General features: G+C 46.6%; 1 protein-coding gene and 1 long non-coding RNA gene across 4 annotated transcripts; one reads left to right on the forward strand and one right to left on the reverse strand.

Moving 5' to 3' along the window:
• Window positions 1-1,834: 1,834 nt before the first annotated feature.
• On the forward strand, window positions 1,835-7,442 carry DIRAS3 (DIRAS family GTPase 3). Of its 3 annotated transcripts, none has more exons than XM_083621196.1 (2): window positions 1,835-2,280; window positions 6,038-7,442. In XM_083621196.1, the coding sequence occupies exon 2, from the start codon at window positions 6,104-6,106 to the stop codon at window positions 6,698-6,700; it is 597 nt and encodes a 198-aa protein (XP_083477322.1). In that variant the 5' UTR covers window positions 1,835-2,280; window positions 6,038-6,103; the 3' UTR covers window positions 6,701-7,442. The 3 variants fall into 3 exon arrangements, with proteins under 3 accessions (XP_083477322.1, XP_083477323.1, XP_083477324.1); XM_083621197.1 differs by lacking the exon at window positions 1,835-2,280 and adding an exon at window positions 2,702-2,868; XM_083621198.1 differs by lacking the exon at window positions 1,835-2,280 and adding an exon at window positions 4,392-4,522.
• On the reverse strand, window positions 6,891-10,801 carry LOC310765770. The gene is made up of 2 exons (XR_014549792.1): window positions 8,017-10,801; window positions 6,891-7,974 (listed from the first exon to the last, which is right to left on the reverse strand). It is a non-coding gene; the product is annotated as an uncharacterized lncRNA (long non-coding RNA).
• Window positions 10,802-17,783: the final 6,982 nt, after the last annotated feature.

The raw sequence follows: 17,783 nt of genomic DNA on the forward strand, positions 1-17,783 counted from the left end.
TTGGACTAGATGACCCTCATGGCACCTCCCAACTTTACAGTTCTATGATCTATGCAGGACTGGGAAGAAGGTAGATCTGTACCTAACGGTAGAGACGTGGACAATTTGCAGAAGATGTAGCAGATATTTCTGACTCTCAATAGTTTGACAACAGCAGCAATAAAATGATTCCTAAATTTCACTGCTGAGAGGAAGGACTTTGGAATAAATCCAGGAGTAGGTTGTGTGTGTGTGTGTGTGTGTGTGTGTGTGTGTGTGTGTGTGTGTAGAAGAACTCCATTCAGTTCTGGTACTCAAACCTGGGCTCAACATTCTTTAATTCTAAGTGCATGTCTTTGGCTCCAAGCTTTTGTCTGAGGATCTTGAGGTTCTGCTGGATCCTGCAAAAAGCAGGTATTGCAAGCCTCAAGTCTATCCACACCTGATCTCTGGGATAATGAGATTGTAAGTTCCTTGAGGGCAGGGTCCCATCTTGTTTTTGCCCATGCGATTCTGTAAAGTGGAGAGTGTGCCCTGAGAGTGCAGCGCTGTATAACTCAAAGGAGAAGAAGGAAGGCAGGGAAAATCAAATTCATAGTCAATGTGGGACAGAAGGGAGATTGGGATTTCCCACTAGTGCAGGGGTCTGCAACCCGCGGCTCCGGAGCCGCATGTGGCTCTTTTACACCTTTGCCGCGGCTCCGGGGCGGATACTAGCGAGGGGAGGAGGCACATTGTGCGCCCCGACACTCCCCACTGTGGCGGGCGCTGTACTGGCTGTGACATCGCATGGAGGCGGTGCGTGCGTTAGTCACGCACCGTCCCGACGTCACCTTCCCGCCCGCCCGCCCGCTACATTGTAAGGGGCATGTACGCTGGTCACTGCATTGAAAGGGGGCATGTACGCTGGTCACTGTTTTGAAGGGGAGTGAAGAACACACACACAAAAAAGGTAACTTGTTAATTTAACGTTTATTTCTATGAGGAGTAATTCTGAGGGGTCAAACAAAGAAATAATAAAAAAGTGACAAAAAAGTTATTTTTATAATGACGAGTTTTGCGGCTCCCAGTTGTTTTTTTCTTCGGAAACGGGTCCAAGTGGCTCTTTTTGTCTTAAAGGTTGCAGACCCCTGCACTAGTGGTATATCATGGATGGAGATGTGGCAAGGGAAATGGAGCTGTCTCACTAGTGGCATGTCATTGACAAAATAAAATGAATGAATGAATGAATGAATGGCAGTCAGCTACCCAAATGGGATTTATCAATATTTTAAACACAAACACTCTCCATGCATCACTAAGACTCCACCACAGAAGTCTGTTGTTATTTATCGCGTGTGGGCACGTTTGTGTTTAAAGCTTTGCTAATGCTAAGAAGGTTTCTTCCCCCACCGTCCACCATTGGCGAATGTGCAGCTGCGCTTGCAAGGACTCAGGGTAGCACGTATCGTATAGAAGTGCTTTTAAATGTGTGTGCCTTTACCTAAAAGTTGCAGGTGGAGGGCGAGCTCTGAAACAAAGAGGTTGCTCTCCCCCACCCCTTTCCTTTCTTTCCGGCCGTGACTCTAAATATCTTTAACGAAAAAGCGGAAATTCAACAGGTGCAGCGCAAGAGATGCCGCACGGAAAAACAGTGGAGGTGGCGGAGAGGGGGTCTGTCACCTGTGTGGAGATGCTAGATTAATGATTTTCACTCGGAGCAGCCCTGGAGATTTTAAGAGCAATTCCTTTCCATTGCAAAGAGCGTGCTGCTGGTGGTGCTTGTTTACTTCTCTGAAAAACAGCCAGCCCCCGACAACTCCTCGGCCAAAAAAGAGACAAAAACAAGCCCCCACCCGCCCAACAAACTGGGGCGCGCTCGTTCTCTTTCGATGGAAAGGGAAAGCCGCCTCCTCCCCCGCGCTGGGTGCCTTTCAGCCATTGTCCTCCACGTTCCACGGTGACGCTTGCCTGGGGATGCTCCGCGCAGCTGGAACGTGAGAGTGGCCGGGCGGGGAAAGAAGCGGGCTGCTGTTTCTGGAGAAGGGTTATTAGGCTGAGCAAGCTCCACCGGGGCGACGCTTTGCTGCCTCCGCCGCCATCGAGGGCGGACTCAGTTGGGGAGCTCCAAGGCAGCAGCAGCCAGCAGCACTAGGGGAGAGGCAGGCCGCCTTGTTCCCTGGGCGCGATGGCGCCGCCCTGCCTGGGCTACCCCGCAGGGGCGCAGGGGAGCGCGTTTCCCGGGAGTGCCTCTTCTGGTGACGCCCGGCAGGCAGCGAGAGAGGCTGGCCGCCCAGGCTTCTGGAAGAGCCAGCGATCGAGGTAAAGAGAACACCGAGAGGGTGGAAGGGGGGGTGGTCCTCACTTTGGGGAGGAGGAGGTGTGTGTGTGATGTCGGTGGATGACAAAATCTGCGTCTCTTGACAGTCCTGGGGAGCTTTGCTCCTCTATGTGTTTGTGTGTTTGCGTGTTGCTGGGCTTCCTGCTCGGATGCTGCCTCGCCCCTGTGGGCTACTGAGCTGCCGGGAGGCCTGGCTTGCTCGTTGGCTTCCTGGGGGCTGGGAGAGAGGGATCCCCTCTGGGGGATATTCTTCCCTCCTGGCTGGTGGAGAGGGAGTGCTTTCTGGAAGGCATCCGCGCCTGTTTGGTTCCCCCAAATCTGAGTCCCACCGTGACGCTTCTATCTTGACTGATCGTGCCGAGACTTGCCTTCGCCAGCGTAGTGGGGTCATCATCCAAGTGTGCGGGAATATATGTGTGCTTAGGCGGAGCAGCGCCTTGGCACCTCGGCCCTGCGCAACAGTTGCTTGGAAGAAAAGCCTCCATTCCAATGAAACTTGAGAGGTTTAAAGAGTGGGGGCGTTCCTTGCAGATGCTGTGAACCTGCTTGCAACAGGACAACGTAGTGAGGTAGGTTGCTGTTACGCCTTTTCCTTCAGCTGGAGCAACAGCGAGAGAGAGAGAGAGAGAGAGAGATTGCGGGGAGGGATCATAGCTCAGGACTAGAGTACATGAATTGCATGCACAATGTCCCTCGTTCAATCCTAGATGTCTCCAGTTATCAGGATCAGATAGCAAGTGATGGAGAAGATGGAGAAGCCTTAGATTCTGGACAAATATACAAACTAGTATTAGGCAACTTCCTAGGTTTCTCGAGAGTGCTGTCCAACATGCTATTGGCTATTGTACTAAACTAGGGCTGTGCTCCTACTCTTGTTTATGGTGTGCACTCACTGTGTTTGCAGTACTGAGTTTTCAATCTGTTTTCAGGCAGCATTCTCCAAAATGCATATATCTCTTGTACTTTGTTTCAAGATGCTACTGTATGATGCTTGTTGTTCTTAAAACTCCTTAAGCCACCAGTTCCTTATTCTCTCTAGCCAAGATGTGAGCACTGTTACATAGGGGAAAGACATCCACACCCACTTCCACACTTCCTGGGTGTGTACACAAACAGAAATGAATTTAAGCCCTGCTGATGTGAGCAGATGAAGGGTGGGAAGTGCGAAGCACACCAAAACAGCAGCGACTTGACTGCACCCTAGGAGTTCTGGTCTTACAGATCCAAGTCCGAAATCTTCTGGCTCTGTTGGGCTTGCTTAATGGCAGACATGGATCTTCCCAATGGGCAGCTGCTAGAGCATGGGGAGGAAGTTGGCCGGGGGGGGCGGATATCTGGGGCAGAGCAGCACTGGGAATTGCCTTTTTATGATCAGCACATGGGTTCCAAACTAACTCCAAGCTCCAGGAGATACTTGAGCAGGTTGGACTCCTCCTACCCCTTGGAAGGTTGTGTGGTCAACAGATGAAATGCTTTCAGAATGTGGATGTTGCGATGGCAAACATCACCTGCTGAATTTCCTTCTGTCTTGTGGCTGTTAAAGGCACAGGGGCCCTGTCACAGAAACAGCTGGAACACCTGCACCCTGCTCTGTTCCATTTTAGCATTCTTGCTTTCTAAAACCCTGTTTCTTCTTAGCACCTGGCAAAAGTGCTTCAGATTCTGTCAATGATAGTGTTTTCAAAAAGCCTTGGCTTTTGTCCTCCGTGCTGTTTGAGGAAACAACACAGAGGAGGAGACAAAAATGAACTTGGTGAGGGGCTTTGGCAGATTTAAACTTGAACTATGTGGTGTTTGGTTATTCAGTAATCCCTAGCCTTGTTAATAGTGAAATTTTTATTTTACTTTTATTTATTAGATTTATATAGTACCCTTCATTTGAAGATCACAGTACACCAATAATACATGCTTTAGTACAATTTTTTTAGAGATGTTAACTCTGCCACTAAAACAACAGCACAAGTAATAAATGAATTAATAGAAAAACATTCTGATAACTTTACCTTCAGAATTTTCTCACTGGAAAGGAACCATAAGATGATTCACCCTGAAGGCTTGAAAATCTGCAACTTCTTTGCTGGATTTTTGGCTGGTAGAATCAGGACTGAAGGGAAAACCCCAGATGCCTAAACTTCCTGAAGCAGAAATATTTTCCCCAACCTGAGCAACAGTTTGATTCTGTCATCTTGGCAAACAGCGTAGCCAATATCTCCTGTGCAAAAAGTGTTTTGATCAGTCTATTTTTGTTGTTGTTGTTGTTTTAAAAATGAGGCGTTGGTGTTATTCACATATTGATAAAAGTGCTGTGGGTGCCAGCACAGCACAAAATGGCTGTCATGGGGAGCAAAAAAAAGAGAGAGAGAGAGAGAGGTGCTGCTCCTCTGTATTAGTGAGAACTGTCATAAAAAACCTGGTTCTGATACTCATGAGACAACCCAATCCTGTGTGTACTTATTCAAAAGTAAGCCCCACTGAATTCAGCAGTGTATACCCACAAATTATGCTTAACACCATGGCTTATGGCAGGTCTGCAGGATGCTGAGAATATTGGCTGGACTGAATGGAATGTTTCCATGAACGTCTCGTCTAGACCTTGAGGAAACTGATAGCCCAGGTGTGGGGAACCCGTAGCCCTTCAGATACTTTAGACTCCAACTCCCATCAGCTCTGGCCAGTGTGGCCAATAGTCAATGATGATGGGAGTTGTAGTCCAGCATCATCTGGAGAGACCCAGTTCCCTGACCCCTGTGATAATGGATTGGTCTGCAATCCTAACCCTGTTGTCTGGGAGCAACCTCACTGAATTCAACAGGACTTACTTCTGAATGGACATGGTTAGGATTGCACTGTTATTCCAGTAGTCCCAGAGTTCCTTGTAAATAGTTAAAATGAATGTCAACAAGATGAGGTGCGACTGCTTGCAATTCATTATTAGTAATTTTTTAGTGATTTTACATCCCATGCTGCTGAGAATCCTGGGGCATATTCCTAACTTAAGTACTTACAGCACAGGAAATTTGTGATCCTTGGTATACATGCATGGATGTACTGCAGAGGGAAGGTGAAATAATAGTTACAATTCCACAGTCTTCCTGTCTGGCCATTCAGGTCGTAACTCTGCGGTACAGCAGGCTTGTGCTGGTGTTGCCTTTCTTTAACAGGGTTGGTGGGTCAAACCTACAAGGGGGCTGTCCTGCCTGCCTGTTGGCAGCTGTGATTACGCCAGGAGGCAACATGTTGGGCTTGTCTGTATTCATTTGCATCGGTCCTTCTGAGTAATGCAGCTGGATTGCTGAGCCTGTTGCTTCTTGAGAGCCAGTGTGGGCGTGTGCAGAAAACAGGAGAAATGGAAGCGACAAACCCCTGGGATTCGCAGCCAACAACATCCCCCTCCACAGCAGAAAATGAAAATAGCTGTGTGCTGAAGCTAGCTTAATGGGGAAGGGCGATCCTGAAGGTTTTGCGCCAGCTGCAGGGCGTTCTGTTGCTTGGGGACTGAAGAGCATTAATGAGGAGGGCCGATTGATCTCCACTCGCATAGGCAATTATAACCTTATTTCGCCTTACAGCTGCAGGCGGATCAGATATTTCACAGCTAATAGAAGGGCTGCCTGTAGAAAGTGTGGCTTGGCTCTGCTGTTTCCTTGAAATGTGGAGGGTTTGGGAGGGGACATTGTTAAATTCAGCACTCTTGTTATGTCTAAGTTTCTGCCTTCCCTCTTCTCTCTCTCTCTCCAGACCTGCTCCCCAAGGGGCTATGTAAACACACAGAACTCCTCCTTGGTTTCCAGCCGAGTGAGCAATATGCCCGAACAAAGTAATGATTACCGAGTGGTCGTGTTTGGAGCTGCAGGCGTTGGCAAGAGTTCTCTGGTTCTCCGCTTTGTGAGGGGAACCTTCCGGGAGACGTACATTCCCACCGTCGAGGACACCTACCGCCAGGTGATCAGCTGCGACAAGAGCATCTGCACCCTTCAGATCACAGATACTACCGGGAGCCACCAGTTCCCTGCCATGCAGAGACTGTCCATCTCCAAAGGCCATGCCTTCATGTTGGTCTACTCCGTGACCAGCCGGCAGTCCATCGAAGAGCTTCAGCCCATCTACGAGCAGATCTGCCAGATCAAAGGAGACATCCAGAAGGTCCCGATCATGTTGGTGGGGAACAAGAGCGACGACTCGCAGAGGGAAGTGCAGGCCAGCGAAGGGGAGGTCCTGGCCACCAAGTGGAAGTGCTCCTTCATGGAGACGTCGGCCAAAATGAACTACAACGTGCAGGAGCTTTTCCAGGAGCTCTTGAATTTGGAGAAGAGGAGAAGCGTCAGCCTCCAGGTGGACGGTAAGAAATCCAAGCAGCAGCGCAAGAAGGATAAACTGAAAGGCAAATGCTCAGTCATGTGAGATGCCTGGGTTCTGCGCCGCCTTTGCGGTTGAAAGAGGACTTCTTCTTGCATTGAAAACTGTCTCGCTTGTCCTGGGGTGTGCCTGGAGTAGCAATTTCCCGAGGAGCTGACCCAGGATGTTTTTGCTTTATAGTCTAAATTTCGTTTAGGCTGTTTGAATATTCCCTTGATGGAAGTTGGGGTTTGCATGCTTGTTCTGCACTAGCAGGCTTTTCCAAAACATCCACCGTCGCTCTCCATGCCCTCCTGTCCCTGCAGCAACCAGTATTAGCCATTTATGTCACAGGACAAGCCACTAGGGTCACGTGCGTTGAGGAAAAGCAACAGAGGCTACTCTTGTCCTGCATTTTGCCACTGCTTCTGAAACCATCTCCAAGTTATCACAGCCCCTCCCCTCCTGCCCTTATGCAAATGCTCAAGGAACCAAGCAATTCTCACTAGGGCTCCGGTCAGTAAGCCAGAAACAAACAAAAATAGTACTGTGTCTGATGTTTTGTATATACTTCAAAGGGACCTCTTCAGATGGATGCATCACCAGGGTAAAATCAAATGCTGATTGCGGTAAATGATGACTTTTGATCATTTACCGTAGGTCTTTGAATCTGCACGCTTGTAGGGAAGGAGGAGCTGCATTCCTCACTAAAGAAGTGCTTGTTGTTTCCTATTACATGTTAAAACTTCATTTGTGGTGTTTGTATATTGGCGAGGATTTTATGTGAACGATTAAAGTGATTTGAGTACCTAGTGTGCATCTGTTGACTTCTTAACTATAAGCAGATCCAAGGTTGTCTTCCCCTAAAAGATAGAATCTGTGGTCAAAAATACTCAGTGTGCTTTTCAAATTGAGGATGGCCAAGAGGTGAACTTTGGTGTACCTTGGGCAGGGATGGGGAAAGTGTGTCCCTCTAGGCATGGATTCCAACCCTCATCAGCCTCGGCCTCCATGACTTACCAAGCAGTATCTGGAAGGCTACAGATCCACCATACCTGGTCTTGAGTCATGCTGCACATTAAACATTCTCCATTTTGCTACAACTGGCTGCAAACGTATTCCACTGTCATCGTCTTCTTTTCTTCTTCTTCTTTGGCGATCATTCATAGCCAAGTAAGATTAATGGAGCAATGGCTAAGTTGTAGAATGAAGATGTGGCTCAGAGAAGCTTCCACACAAGACGTTTAAGGTGGGATGGCTGTTCCTCCTTTGCTCACATTTTACAGGGCGCCTATTTTGTGCTGTCCATTTGTAATCCTCCTGTGTTTCCCCAAGGGCTACTTCTACCTCTTTTCTCACCTCAGAAGCTCTGGTGTTTGTACAAAGGTGGTGGATGGTTGGTTGGTCATGGGAGACTAACACCCAGAGCAGGGCATCTCCTAAGGAGTCTAATAGGCAAGAGGGTTCGTTGGTGTTCTGTCCAGCCATCTGATGAGATGAAGTGGACAGTTTATTTCTGGGATAGTTGAGGCTCCTTATTGTTACTAACGTTCTGCCATACAGTTATAATAAATCCATCAGAACTGGTAAATGCATAATAACTGATTGGAAAACCACAATCGGAATGGAAAACCACAATAAAACTTTTTATACGTCACAGTTGACGTTTCGGCTTCTAGTTATCATTTTAAATATTTCATTCATTGCAGTAGACCTGCTGCAGTTAGACCTTCAAATATATCTGAATGGCAAAGATTCCATATTAAAAGGACATTTAGTTTGAACATATGTGAATAGGGCAGTGCGGGGGGGGGGGGGGGTCATCCATGCAAGCCCGCAGCCAGCAATGATGTCCCCACCAGAGAGGATGCATTTAACATGAAGGTCTGAAGGAGAATCTGAAGGGAAGTGTCTCTGCAGTTAGGAACCTGTGCAAAGGCTGGCAGAGGCGGACTTAGGGCAATACAACTGGCTCTGCTGTGCTGGGCGCTGAGCCTAGGGGGCGCTGCAGGGCTATGACATAGTGAATTGAGCAGAACAGAAGACATGAGGCAGCAAGCACTGAATTTGGGGCTTGGATGGGGAGTCGTTGATGTTTGAAAGACCAACATGCACCCCTGAAGGCTGGGAGTAGAGGGGATGGTCTGGCTCAATGCCTGACTGCAGCAATAAAATAAGTCAAATCTAGGGAGAGTACTCAATAGCTAGAACACCTTAATTCTCTATGACCAGCAACTTAAAGGCTTCTCCTAATCCCCTTCTGAGGTTGATGATCTGCCATCTGGTTAAATAAATAAAATAGATGCCTATAATTTTGAGGTACCAAAAATAAAGGCCCAATGCTGTGAAGCAAGTCCATTCCATTTTGGGGTACAATGTACCGTCATTTCATTTCTTACGAAATGTGTGGAGGAAGTGTAACCACTGCTGACTGTGACAGCTGGAATCTTTTTGCAGCCAAGAAAGTAAAAAAAACAAACCACACACACACACCAAAATTTCAGCAAATACCAATACTAGGCAGTAATACATTATGGTAGAGGGAGATGTAAATTTTTTTAAAAAAAAATTTTGCATGCAGAAAACATAATATATTGGCAGAATATAGTAAGCAGAAATTAGAACTCTGATGTGCAGTAAAATACTTTTGAAGTCTTATGACTTCAGCCGCTGAAAGGCCTGATTCTGCAGTAATATAAATGCTAAATAACAAATATGTCAGCATTCAAAAGCACTGCTCCCCACAGCCAAACTGGCTTTAAAGCAGTTTAATTTTCTTGGCTTTTTAAATGAAAAGTGCAGTGCATTTTTTTAAAAATGGTGCAGATGAAGGAATTTTGGCAGGTGTGACTTGTAAAGGAGAGCTGAAAAATCTTCCATTTCCCCCTCCACAACTGGTAAATGTACAGGAGCCCTAACCCTTTGCACCAGCTCAACATACAGTATTTTTGACAAGCTTTGCCTCAAATATTTCATCTCTCAAAGGCCCTGTACCAGGCATAGGCAAACTCGGGCCTCCAGATGTTTTGGGGCTACAATTCCTATCATCCCTGACCACTGGTCCTGTTAGCTAGGGATCATGGGAGTTGTAGGCCAAAAACATCTGGAGGGCTGAGTTTGCCTATGCCTGCCCTGTACAGACAAAACAATGTCAGGGTGATTAAATCATGGTTTATTGGCCTGAGGACCAGCCATGTGCTCCCTCTTCTCCACTAATGTGTCTGGTTTCAGCTTCTTGTTTCTTAAAGCTACAGTTTCTGGGTTACATATGGGAAACTGTGGTTTAATTTTGGCTTAGGCCAAGAATCCAGCCTGGCAGGGGCAATCTTGCAACACTCATACTAAGGAACGCTACCTTGTTCCCTTCCTCTGCAATGCATTACTTTAAGGCTCCCCTCTCTCCTTGCTGTATGTTGTGCTTATTTAATCTGCAATAAAGTTGGCAGCCTGCACCTGCATAAATATGCTCATGTTGCCCTGTGCCAGGCTGTAGGCACACTGTAAAGCACAAGCAATCTTACAGCAGTATTTTGAACTGATCCAAAATTTTGGACCCCTCATACAGTGTTTCACAGCAGCCTGGTGTCATGGACTGCTTGGATGTAGAGGAACCAGCTGGGAAACCACCAAGAGCTCAGGAAGTGGTGGTGGGACAATGATGAGTGGTCAGAGGGAGAAGACTGGGAGGAGGAGGAGGTGTCAGAAGCTGAAGAGGTAACAGGGCTTCGTGAGCTGGGAGAGTCAGTGGCAGAGAGCAGTCCAGAACCAGAGACAGAAGAGGAGCTTGGAGGAGGTCAGAGAAGATGGAGACCAAGAGGTAGAGTCAAGCTGGTGAAAGAGTCGCGGGTGTCCACCCCCTCCTCCTCCCCCACATCTCCAAGAACCAGAACCGGCATGAAAAGGACAGAGGAGAGATTGGTAACACGCAGACACAGTCTCCGATTGCTTGGGGGAAACCCATGCAGAGGGGGGGACTTAGGCAGCTGTGGGGAGGTGGGAACCATCCATCTCACCAACTGCTTCATGGGGGCAAGACTTCCTGGAGATGAGTTGCTGTGCTCATTAGTCCTGCCAGTCCTGTGCAGATTGCGTTCTTGCTAATAAAGAGTTAATTCCAACTTGCACAGTGTGATTTACTGCTGGCTCGTTCCTGACGCCCACATTTCCTTGCTACCGCATTTTTTGCCCTATAGGACGCACTTTTTCCCTCCAAAAATGAAGGGGAAATCTGTGTGCGTCCTATGCGGCGAATACAGGCTTTCGCTGAAGCTTGGAGAGCGAGAGGGGTCGGTGCGCACTGACCCCTCTCGCTCTCCAGGCTTCAGGGAGCTATCAGCAAGCCTGGGGAGCCCGCGGGAGTTCCTGCAGGGTTCCCCGCGCTGCGGATAGCAGCCTGCCGCCCGGCGCGTGAGGCGCCCTGAAGCAGAGCACCCCTCGCGCTGGGCAGACATCCGCAGCGTGGGGAGCCCTGCAGTCCCCCCCAAAAAACTAGGTGCGTCCTATGGGACGGAACGTCCTATGGGACGAAAAATACGGTAATTCTTTTGCACACACTTAGCAGAGAGAAAGCCTCAGCCCTCTCTCGGTGGGGTTAAGAAAGACTCCTCTCGGATACCTAGAGAGCAACTGACAGTCAGTGTATATCAGGGGTGGTGGGAAACTTCAGGCCAGGGGTCAAATGCTTCCTTTTGGGCAGTTTCTATGGGCCACAGCCATTGCCAGTCATGCTCCATGCCCTGCTTAAGAACTTTGCTGAGTTGAGAAGTGCCCTTGAATGGTGCTGCTGCTGCTTCCTGCGGGATGGAAAGAGGGGGGAAACACCTTAAGAGTGACTGGAATGTAACCTACAGTACAAAAGGAAGAGAGTCTGTGGCTGGCCATCAGGCAACTGCTTTTTTCACCTGCCTTGCCCCACCCTCCAACCCTGGGAGCCTTTCCCAGTCCATGACTTTAAGAACAGCAGAAGTAGCTGGGAAGAGAGCAGAGGAGTTCAGGGATTATTATTTTTAATAAAAAAGTTATTTTATAAGTTGTGTGTCTTTGTTTCTCACTTTGATCCTTTTACATGGTTGTGTGTGCATTGAGGTATTTTATGCATTGTGACTTGCTGTTATTTTTATTGGTTATAGTTTAGCAGTTATTTTGTTAAGGGTGAATTTCTGTATAATTATTGTTTGCTGATATTTACCAGTAATTTTATTGTGCACTGTTACATTCTAATGGGTTCTTGAATGTTACTTTGTTCGGTGTACGGTAAGTGGTTTATCTTGAAGTTATGTTTTTTATTATGACTTGTTTTGTATTGGACCAGATTGTTGTCAGGTGTGTGGTTGTTTCTTCAGCTCGTAGACCACCTTACGTATAGTAACGTAGAAAGGCGGTATACAAATTAAAAGTGAAATGAAATGAAAGTGAAGAGTAAACATCTTTGGCCCCATCCACCACTAATATTCAGTCCCTGGCAAGTTGCTCATGAGGGGCTGCAGTCCTTGGGTTGAAAAATGTTCCTTATCCTAGACAATACAGACCTAGAATGACCGTTGGCCAGACCCAGTCAATAGCAGCCTCCTATTGAAATCTCTTTTTGATCTATGCCCCTTTCTGCTAACTAGATGCAGCCCAATTAAATGTTTATTTAACATGTTGCAGGCAGCTACATACCTTGTTTTTCCTAAAATAATTGGAGGCATGGGGGATTCTTGCTTAACCAGTTCTTTACAGGGTCCTTTTACAAGGAAGGCAGTATGCAGAGCGGAGAGGCTAATCTCTTCCTTCCCCTGCTGGGATTGGAATGGAGATTTTAAGGAAAAGTCAATTGGCATTGATGGGGATTTGCCCCACAAAGCCTCCTGGCTGCATGGGGAGCCTTCTCCATTACGGAGCTGCCTGCTGCATATTAAGCGAAAGTCTAGTTTGGCTCTCAGCAGTGAGAGAAAATCAATCTGTCCCTTATCCAAAGGAAGCCTTTGTTAATATTTCATATTTTGCAGGACTGAGCCCTGGAAAGGACATTTGTTGCTAGTGACTCCTAGTGAGCCCTGGTATGAATTAAACTTTCTGGATAAGCCCTAGAAGTCATCTGATGGGCCAGGTGTGAGGGAATCTTTCGCAATAACTCTTGGGGCTGTTATAAGAAAAAACTGCTCCTTTTCCCTTATGGGGTATCCAAGAGCCCGTATAGAGTTCTTAAGTGGGTTCCCTATCAGTAGCAGAAAATAACAGAGGCCAACCAGAGAATATTGAGAAGCAAAGCAGCTAGTAAGCCTGATCTTTATTATACTGTTGTAACAGGGTTCTCACTCACCACACACAGGAGGAAGGAGAGAGCCCAGCACAATTGTGTGCAAGTCCTTATAAAGACTTTTGAAGTTGCTCACCCTGAAGCTCAAGACCAACCCCCAAAACATCATACATACATCAGAGAAGGAAGCGGTCTACAGTAGAAATCCTGTCTGCCAGGCTACCTGATAACGGTCACTGATTGCTTTACCTGGGCAGCCTGGCCATTTTTTGTGTGATGGTTAATAGTTTAGTTCCTGAATCCAGGTCACGGGCTCACCCTATTCATACACAAATACACCCTTAAGACAGGATTTGTAAGCAAAAGACAGTGGGGAGGCTTTCCCATTTCCTTTCTCCTTGCCGAGAAATATTTAAGGACAATTTGGGAGAGTCAAAATGACTTCAGGATTGCTCTCCTGTACTATTTCAGACACATGGTTTATATACTTATGTATGTGTTTGCCTTGTACATTTATGAACATTTAATTTATATTTGAGACCTTAGAATTCTTATAACAGGGCTGTAGCGAAATGAATGTTTATTTTTCCGTAGGACAGACAGGTACACTTTCTCCTTCTTCCACAGCAAAAACTGCTCAGTTTTTACAGAGCTACAATATCCAGTGTTCCCTGGGAAAAGAGTTCCCTTAACAAACTACACTTCCCATGACTCTTTGGGGGAAGCCATGTCATTTTAAAGTGGTATGAAACTGCCTTAAATGTATAGTGCAGACGGGGCCCTATAATTGATTTCAGTGGGACACTCAAATGTACATGCTTCATTCTTCTGTAGGAACCAATGGGAATTAAAAGCACTTTGCTGTGGCTGGAGTACATTTAATTTGCTTGCCCACTTAATGTGTTTCTTTGATCACTCTGGCTAATATACCTCCAGATCTCATTGCCTTCACACAGATTGCAAAAAAACCCCAACAAAAACAAAAATTACATCTGTTGTTTCACAACTTTTAATGTCACATCTAGTTTCTCCCTGAGCTTCTCTGGTTAAATTATAGAGACATTGTTTGATGGACTGTGGGCTAGGATGCAACCAGCACGCTTGGTTTTCCTGGCTGTGACTATGTGTGGGAGTCCTAAGTGGAAAAAAGGAGGAAGGGCCTGCTGTAGAGTGAGGTCTGCAGCATGTAAGTAGATTCGAAAAGAGAGTAATCTGTGAGGATGCTTCATTTCTGAGTAGTAGCAGATAACGAATAATAGAACAAACCCTTGGCCTAAACTCTCTCTGTGTGTTAAATTTGTGTGTGATGGTGTTTTGTGTTAAGGAGTGTGTGGTATTATGTTTTGGGTGTGTAATTTGATGGTGTGACACCATCCACTGCTGGAATGTGGCTTCCCAGCTTCACCTTAGGGTTAAAAAGGTTCCCCACCTCTGGCCTATTACAATCATGTGATTTTGTGAACACAGAGGCGGGAGCCCCAAAGAACATAGGGTCCCTACAGATTCCTTTTTATGAGGCATTCATGGTTGGTTTTTCTCTCGGCGGTTTCGGGACAGTCACACTTGATCCCATTTTGCATACCGCTTGGACCTGCTTCATTTCCAAGCAGTGTCACTTCCTGCTGAAATCTGATAAATGTTTCGGTTTTGTTTCCCCCCTGTTTTTGTTGCGCTATAGCCCCTCCAGACAGCAAGAATGTGGCAACGTGGGAGAAGCATCATGGAGCAAAGTAAAGCAGAGAAACTCCACCACTTATGCACTATTATTGTGTCAGGAACACATTATAGAATATGTTCCTGCAGATAAAACACCTGTCTGCAGGGACCCATAGTCTATTCTCAGATCACACTCGAGCTACTTCAATCCCACTTCAATGTTATACTGACTTTCCAGCTGAGCTCACAATCTCACGAAGCCGAAGTGTTTGAAAGGTTGTGTTTGTTGCAGTCACACTTTGCATTTTTAGGTGTAAACCTACTCTGCAGGATCACACCAAAGGCCCACCCAATTCAGCCTTCTGCTTTTATCCAGTGTCCAGACTCCTGCCAGATGCCTCTGGAAATGCCTGAAGCAGAGCATGAAAACAAACACCCTCTCATACCGCCTCTGACGTGTAATGTGTGAAGTGACTCTGATTCACTGCTGTATCACAAGGAGGGGAGACAACGGGGTAACATTGGCAATGAAATTGCCTCAAATATGACACAGTATTTGACAACGGATTTGAAAGTTTATCATAAGAGCCACAAAAAAAGAAGTCTGAATCAATGCTTAACATTGTGTTTTATGACCATTTCTACTAAAATGTGAGTACAGCTTTGAAAACTCATTTATTTGGTACTCTATAGTTTCCAGCTCATGTTTACTGACTAACGCTCTCCCTCCTGCTCCACACACACACACACACACACACACACACACACTCATTAGAACTTTTGAGGGAAAGGAAATGTCAGTGGGTGCTTCCAGATGGGGCTTAATTCTGTAAACTACTTGGTGAGATACTGCAAATGGTTTGTTCACAACAGGCTGCTTTTTTACCTTTTTGGATTTGGCCCAGAAAGAGTAAATCTGAGTTAAATGGGGGAGGGGTATGGTCTGGCATTTTGATGCTGAGATCATGTGGTTACAGCCAAAAAAACAGAACACTTTGCCTGCATGAGGAATCTGGAATCACCCCCTGTAATATGTTCTGCCTACATGCTTTTGAAAAGTGTCAGGAAAACTTCAGTTTAATAATCCAGAATGCAATTGCCAGATTGTCAAAAGGACTTGGCAGACCCCCTGTCCGCACATTATGAATACAGTGGTACCTCGGGTTAAGTACTTAATTCGTTTCAGAGGTCCGTTCTTAACCTGAAACTGTTCTTAACCTGAAGCACCACTTTAGCTAATGGGGCCTCCTGCTGCCGCCGCACCGCCGGAGCCCGATTTCTGTTCTTATCCTGAAGCAAAGTTCTTAACCTGAAGCACTATTTCTGGGTTAGCGGAGTCTGTAACCTGAAGCACATGTAACCTGAAGCACACGTAACCCGAGGTACCACTGTATTCCAAAAGGAACAAGCACCCCAAATACATACACGTCTCACACAATGTGGTAGACTTACATTTTTCTAGGGGGCTACATGTACAGTACAGCTGAATACAAAATCTATATGAGAATTGGCCTCTAGGCTCTATGAGGAACCTGCAGTTTGGTAGGAAGCAATAAAAGGAATAGGGGATGACATCCCTGCTCACTTTGCTTGCCACCAAAGCCCCTCTCCTCTGAAGCCCCCTCACATTCTCCTTACCCGTTACTGCTTGCCGCAGGCCCCGCCCCTTACTCCTTTCCAAGCAATCCCTTCCCTAGGCCCCTCCCCTCTGCAGCTCAGTCACTCCACTGTGCCCCCCTGCTCAGACCGCCCAGCCACTGCAAGTCCAGCTCTCTCATGCACCCTCTCCAACCCCATTTACATCTCCATGCATCTTCTCGCTTGACCTGCCCCACAGCTGCATGCCCAGTTAGCTCACCTGTCCCACCTGCCTCCTTGCTCTCCCACACTGCCACACCATTCCTCTCGCTCAACTCACTCCCTTGCCACAAGACAACCCCACTCACCCACTTCAACCCCCTGCTGCAAGACCAGCTTGCTCACCCATCGCCCTGTCACTTGCCTGTCTCAGATGCCCCTCTCACCCTGGAGCATGCACAGACCATCATCAGCCTGACAACAGACTAGTACAAATATAGTATAGAGAGAAAGGAACGGCTCGGGCAGAGAGAGAAAAAAGCCTTGGTTCAACTGCTTCTAATGCCAAAATCCATTTCCAGAGATAAAACCCACATTCTGACCTCCAGGGTAAAACTAAAAGAGACCCCTTTCTGAACTACTGGAGGACCTGTGCTGCTGTCCATAGACAATATTGAACTACAGTGGTACCTCGGGTTAAGAACTTAATTCGTTCTGGAAGTCTGTTCTTAACCTGAAACTGTTCTTAACCTGAAGCACCACTTTAGCTAATGGGGCCTCCTGCTGCTGCCGCGCCGCCACTGCATGATTTCTGTTCCCATCCTGAAGCAAAGTTCTTAACCCGAGGTACTATTTCTGGGTTAGCGGAGTCTGTAACCTGAAGCATATGTAACCTGAAGCGTATGTAACCCGATGTACCACTGTAGATGGAGTAAATGTCTGACGTGGTATAAGGCAGCTTCCCATGGTCCAGAGATCTGCATAGATCCTTATCTACCTTCTGCCCACCCTTAATTTATGGGATGGGAGGCACAATGCTGGAGTGAAGGGTTCTAGGGGAATCAAATACAGGGCAAATTGCTAATCTTATAGACCTCATTTGCAACACATGGCTATGGAATGTGCAGCTACTTAATTAGTAATATTTAATCACTCCTCTCTCTCTCTCTCTAGGGGTCCTTTAGCTCTTTGCTTAATCTTATGACTTAAGAAGCATCCAGACTCAGGAACATTATAAAATATATAGACTCCTATAAAGTAATTACTCATATAAATGCAAATTGGGGAGCATATTTAAAATGCAGCTAACTTGTTTTTAAAAGTAGGGTTTTAAAACTGTATAACCAAGTTGGAGAAATTTCCCACCAGGACCTATTTATTGTTTTTAAGCAATTGCACCCAGCAGTAAATCAATATTTCTGACAGCACGATTTAATGATGAGGCACTGTCTGAGTCATATTTCAGCATCGTGCGCATGCTTTGCTATTATTCACAGGGCTGGCTCCCTTTGATACACTGCAGTTCATAAACATGAATCAGACAGGTTTTCTCCAGAGGACTGGCTCCTTTCTGACGCCTGCCATGCTTCCTCCTTGCGTAAGTTCTTTCTAACAGTAGTGTGATCCCAGCCCTAGAGGCTTGTCATGAATACAGATTCTTCAGCCTCAGAGAGA

Source organism: Podarcis filfolensis (genome assembly GCF_964270895.1).
Source record: "Podarcis filfolensis genome assembly, chromosome: 6".
Classification (NCBI taxonomy): Eukaryota; Metazoa; Chordata; class Lepidosauria; order Squamata; family Lacertidae; genus Podarcis; species Podarcis filfolensis.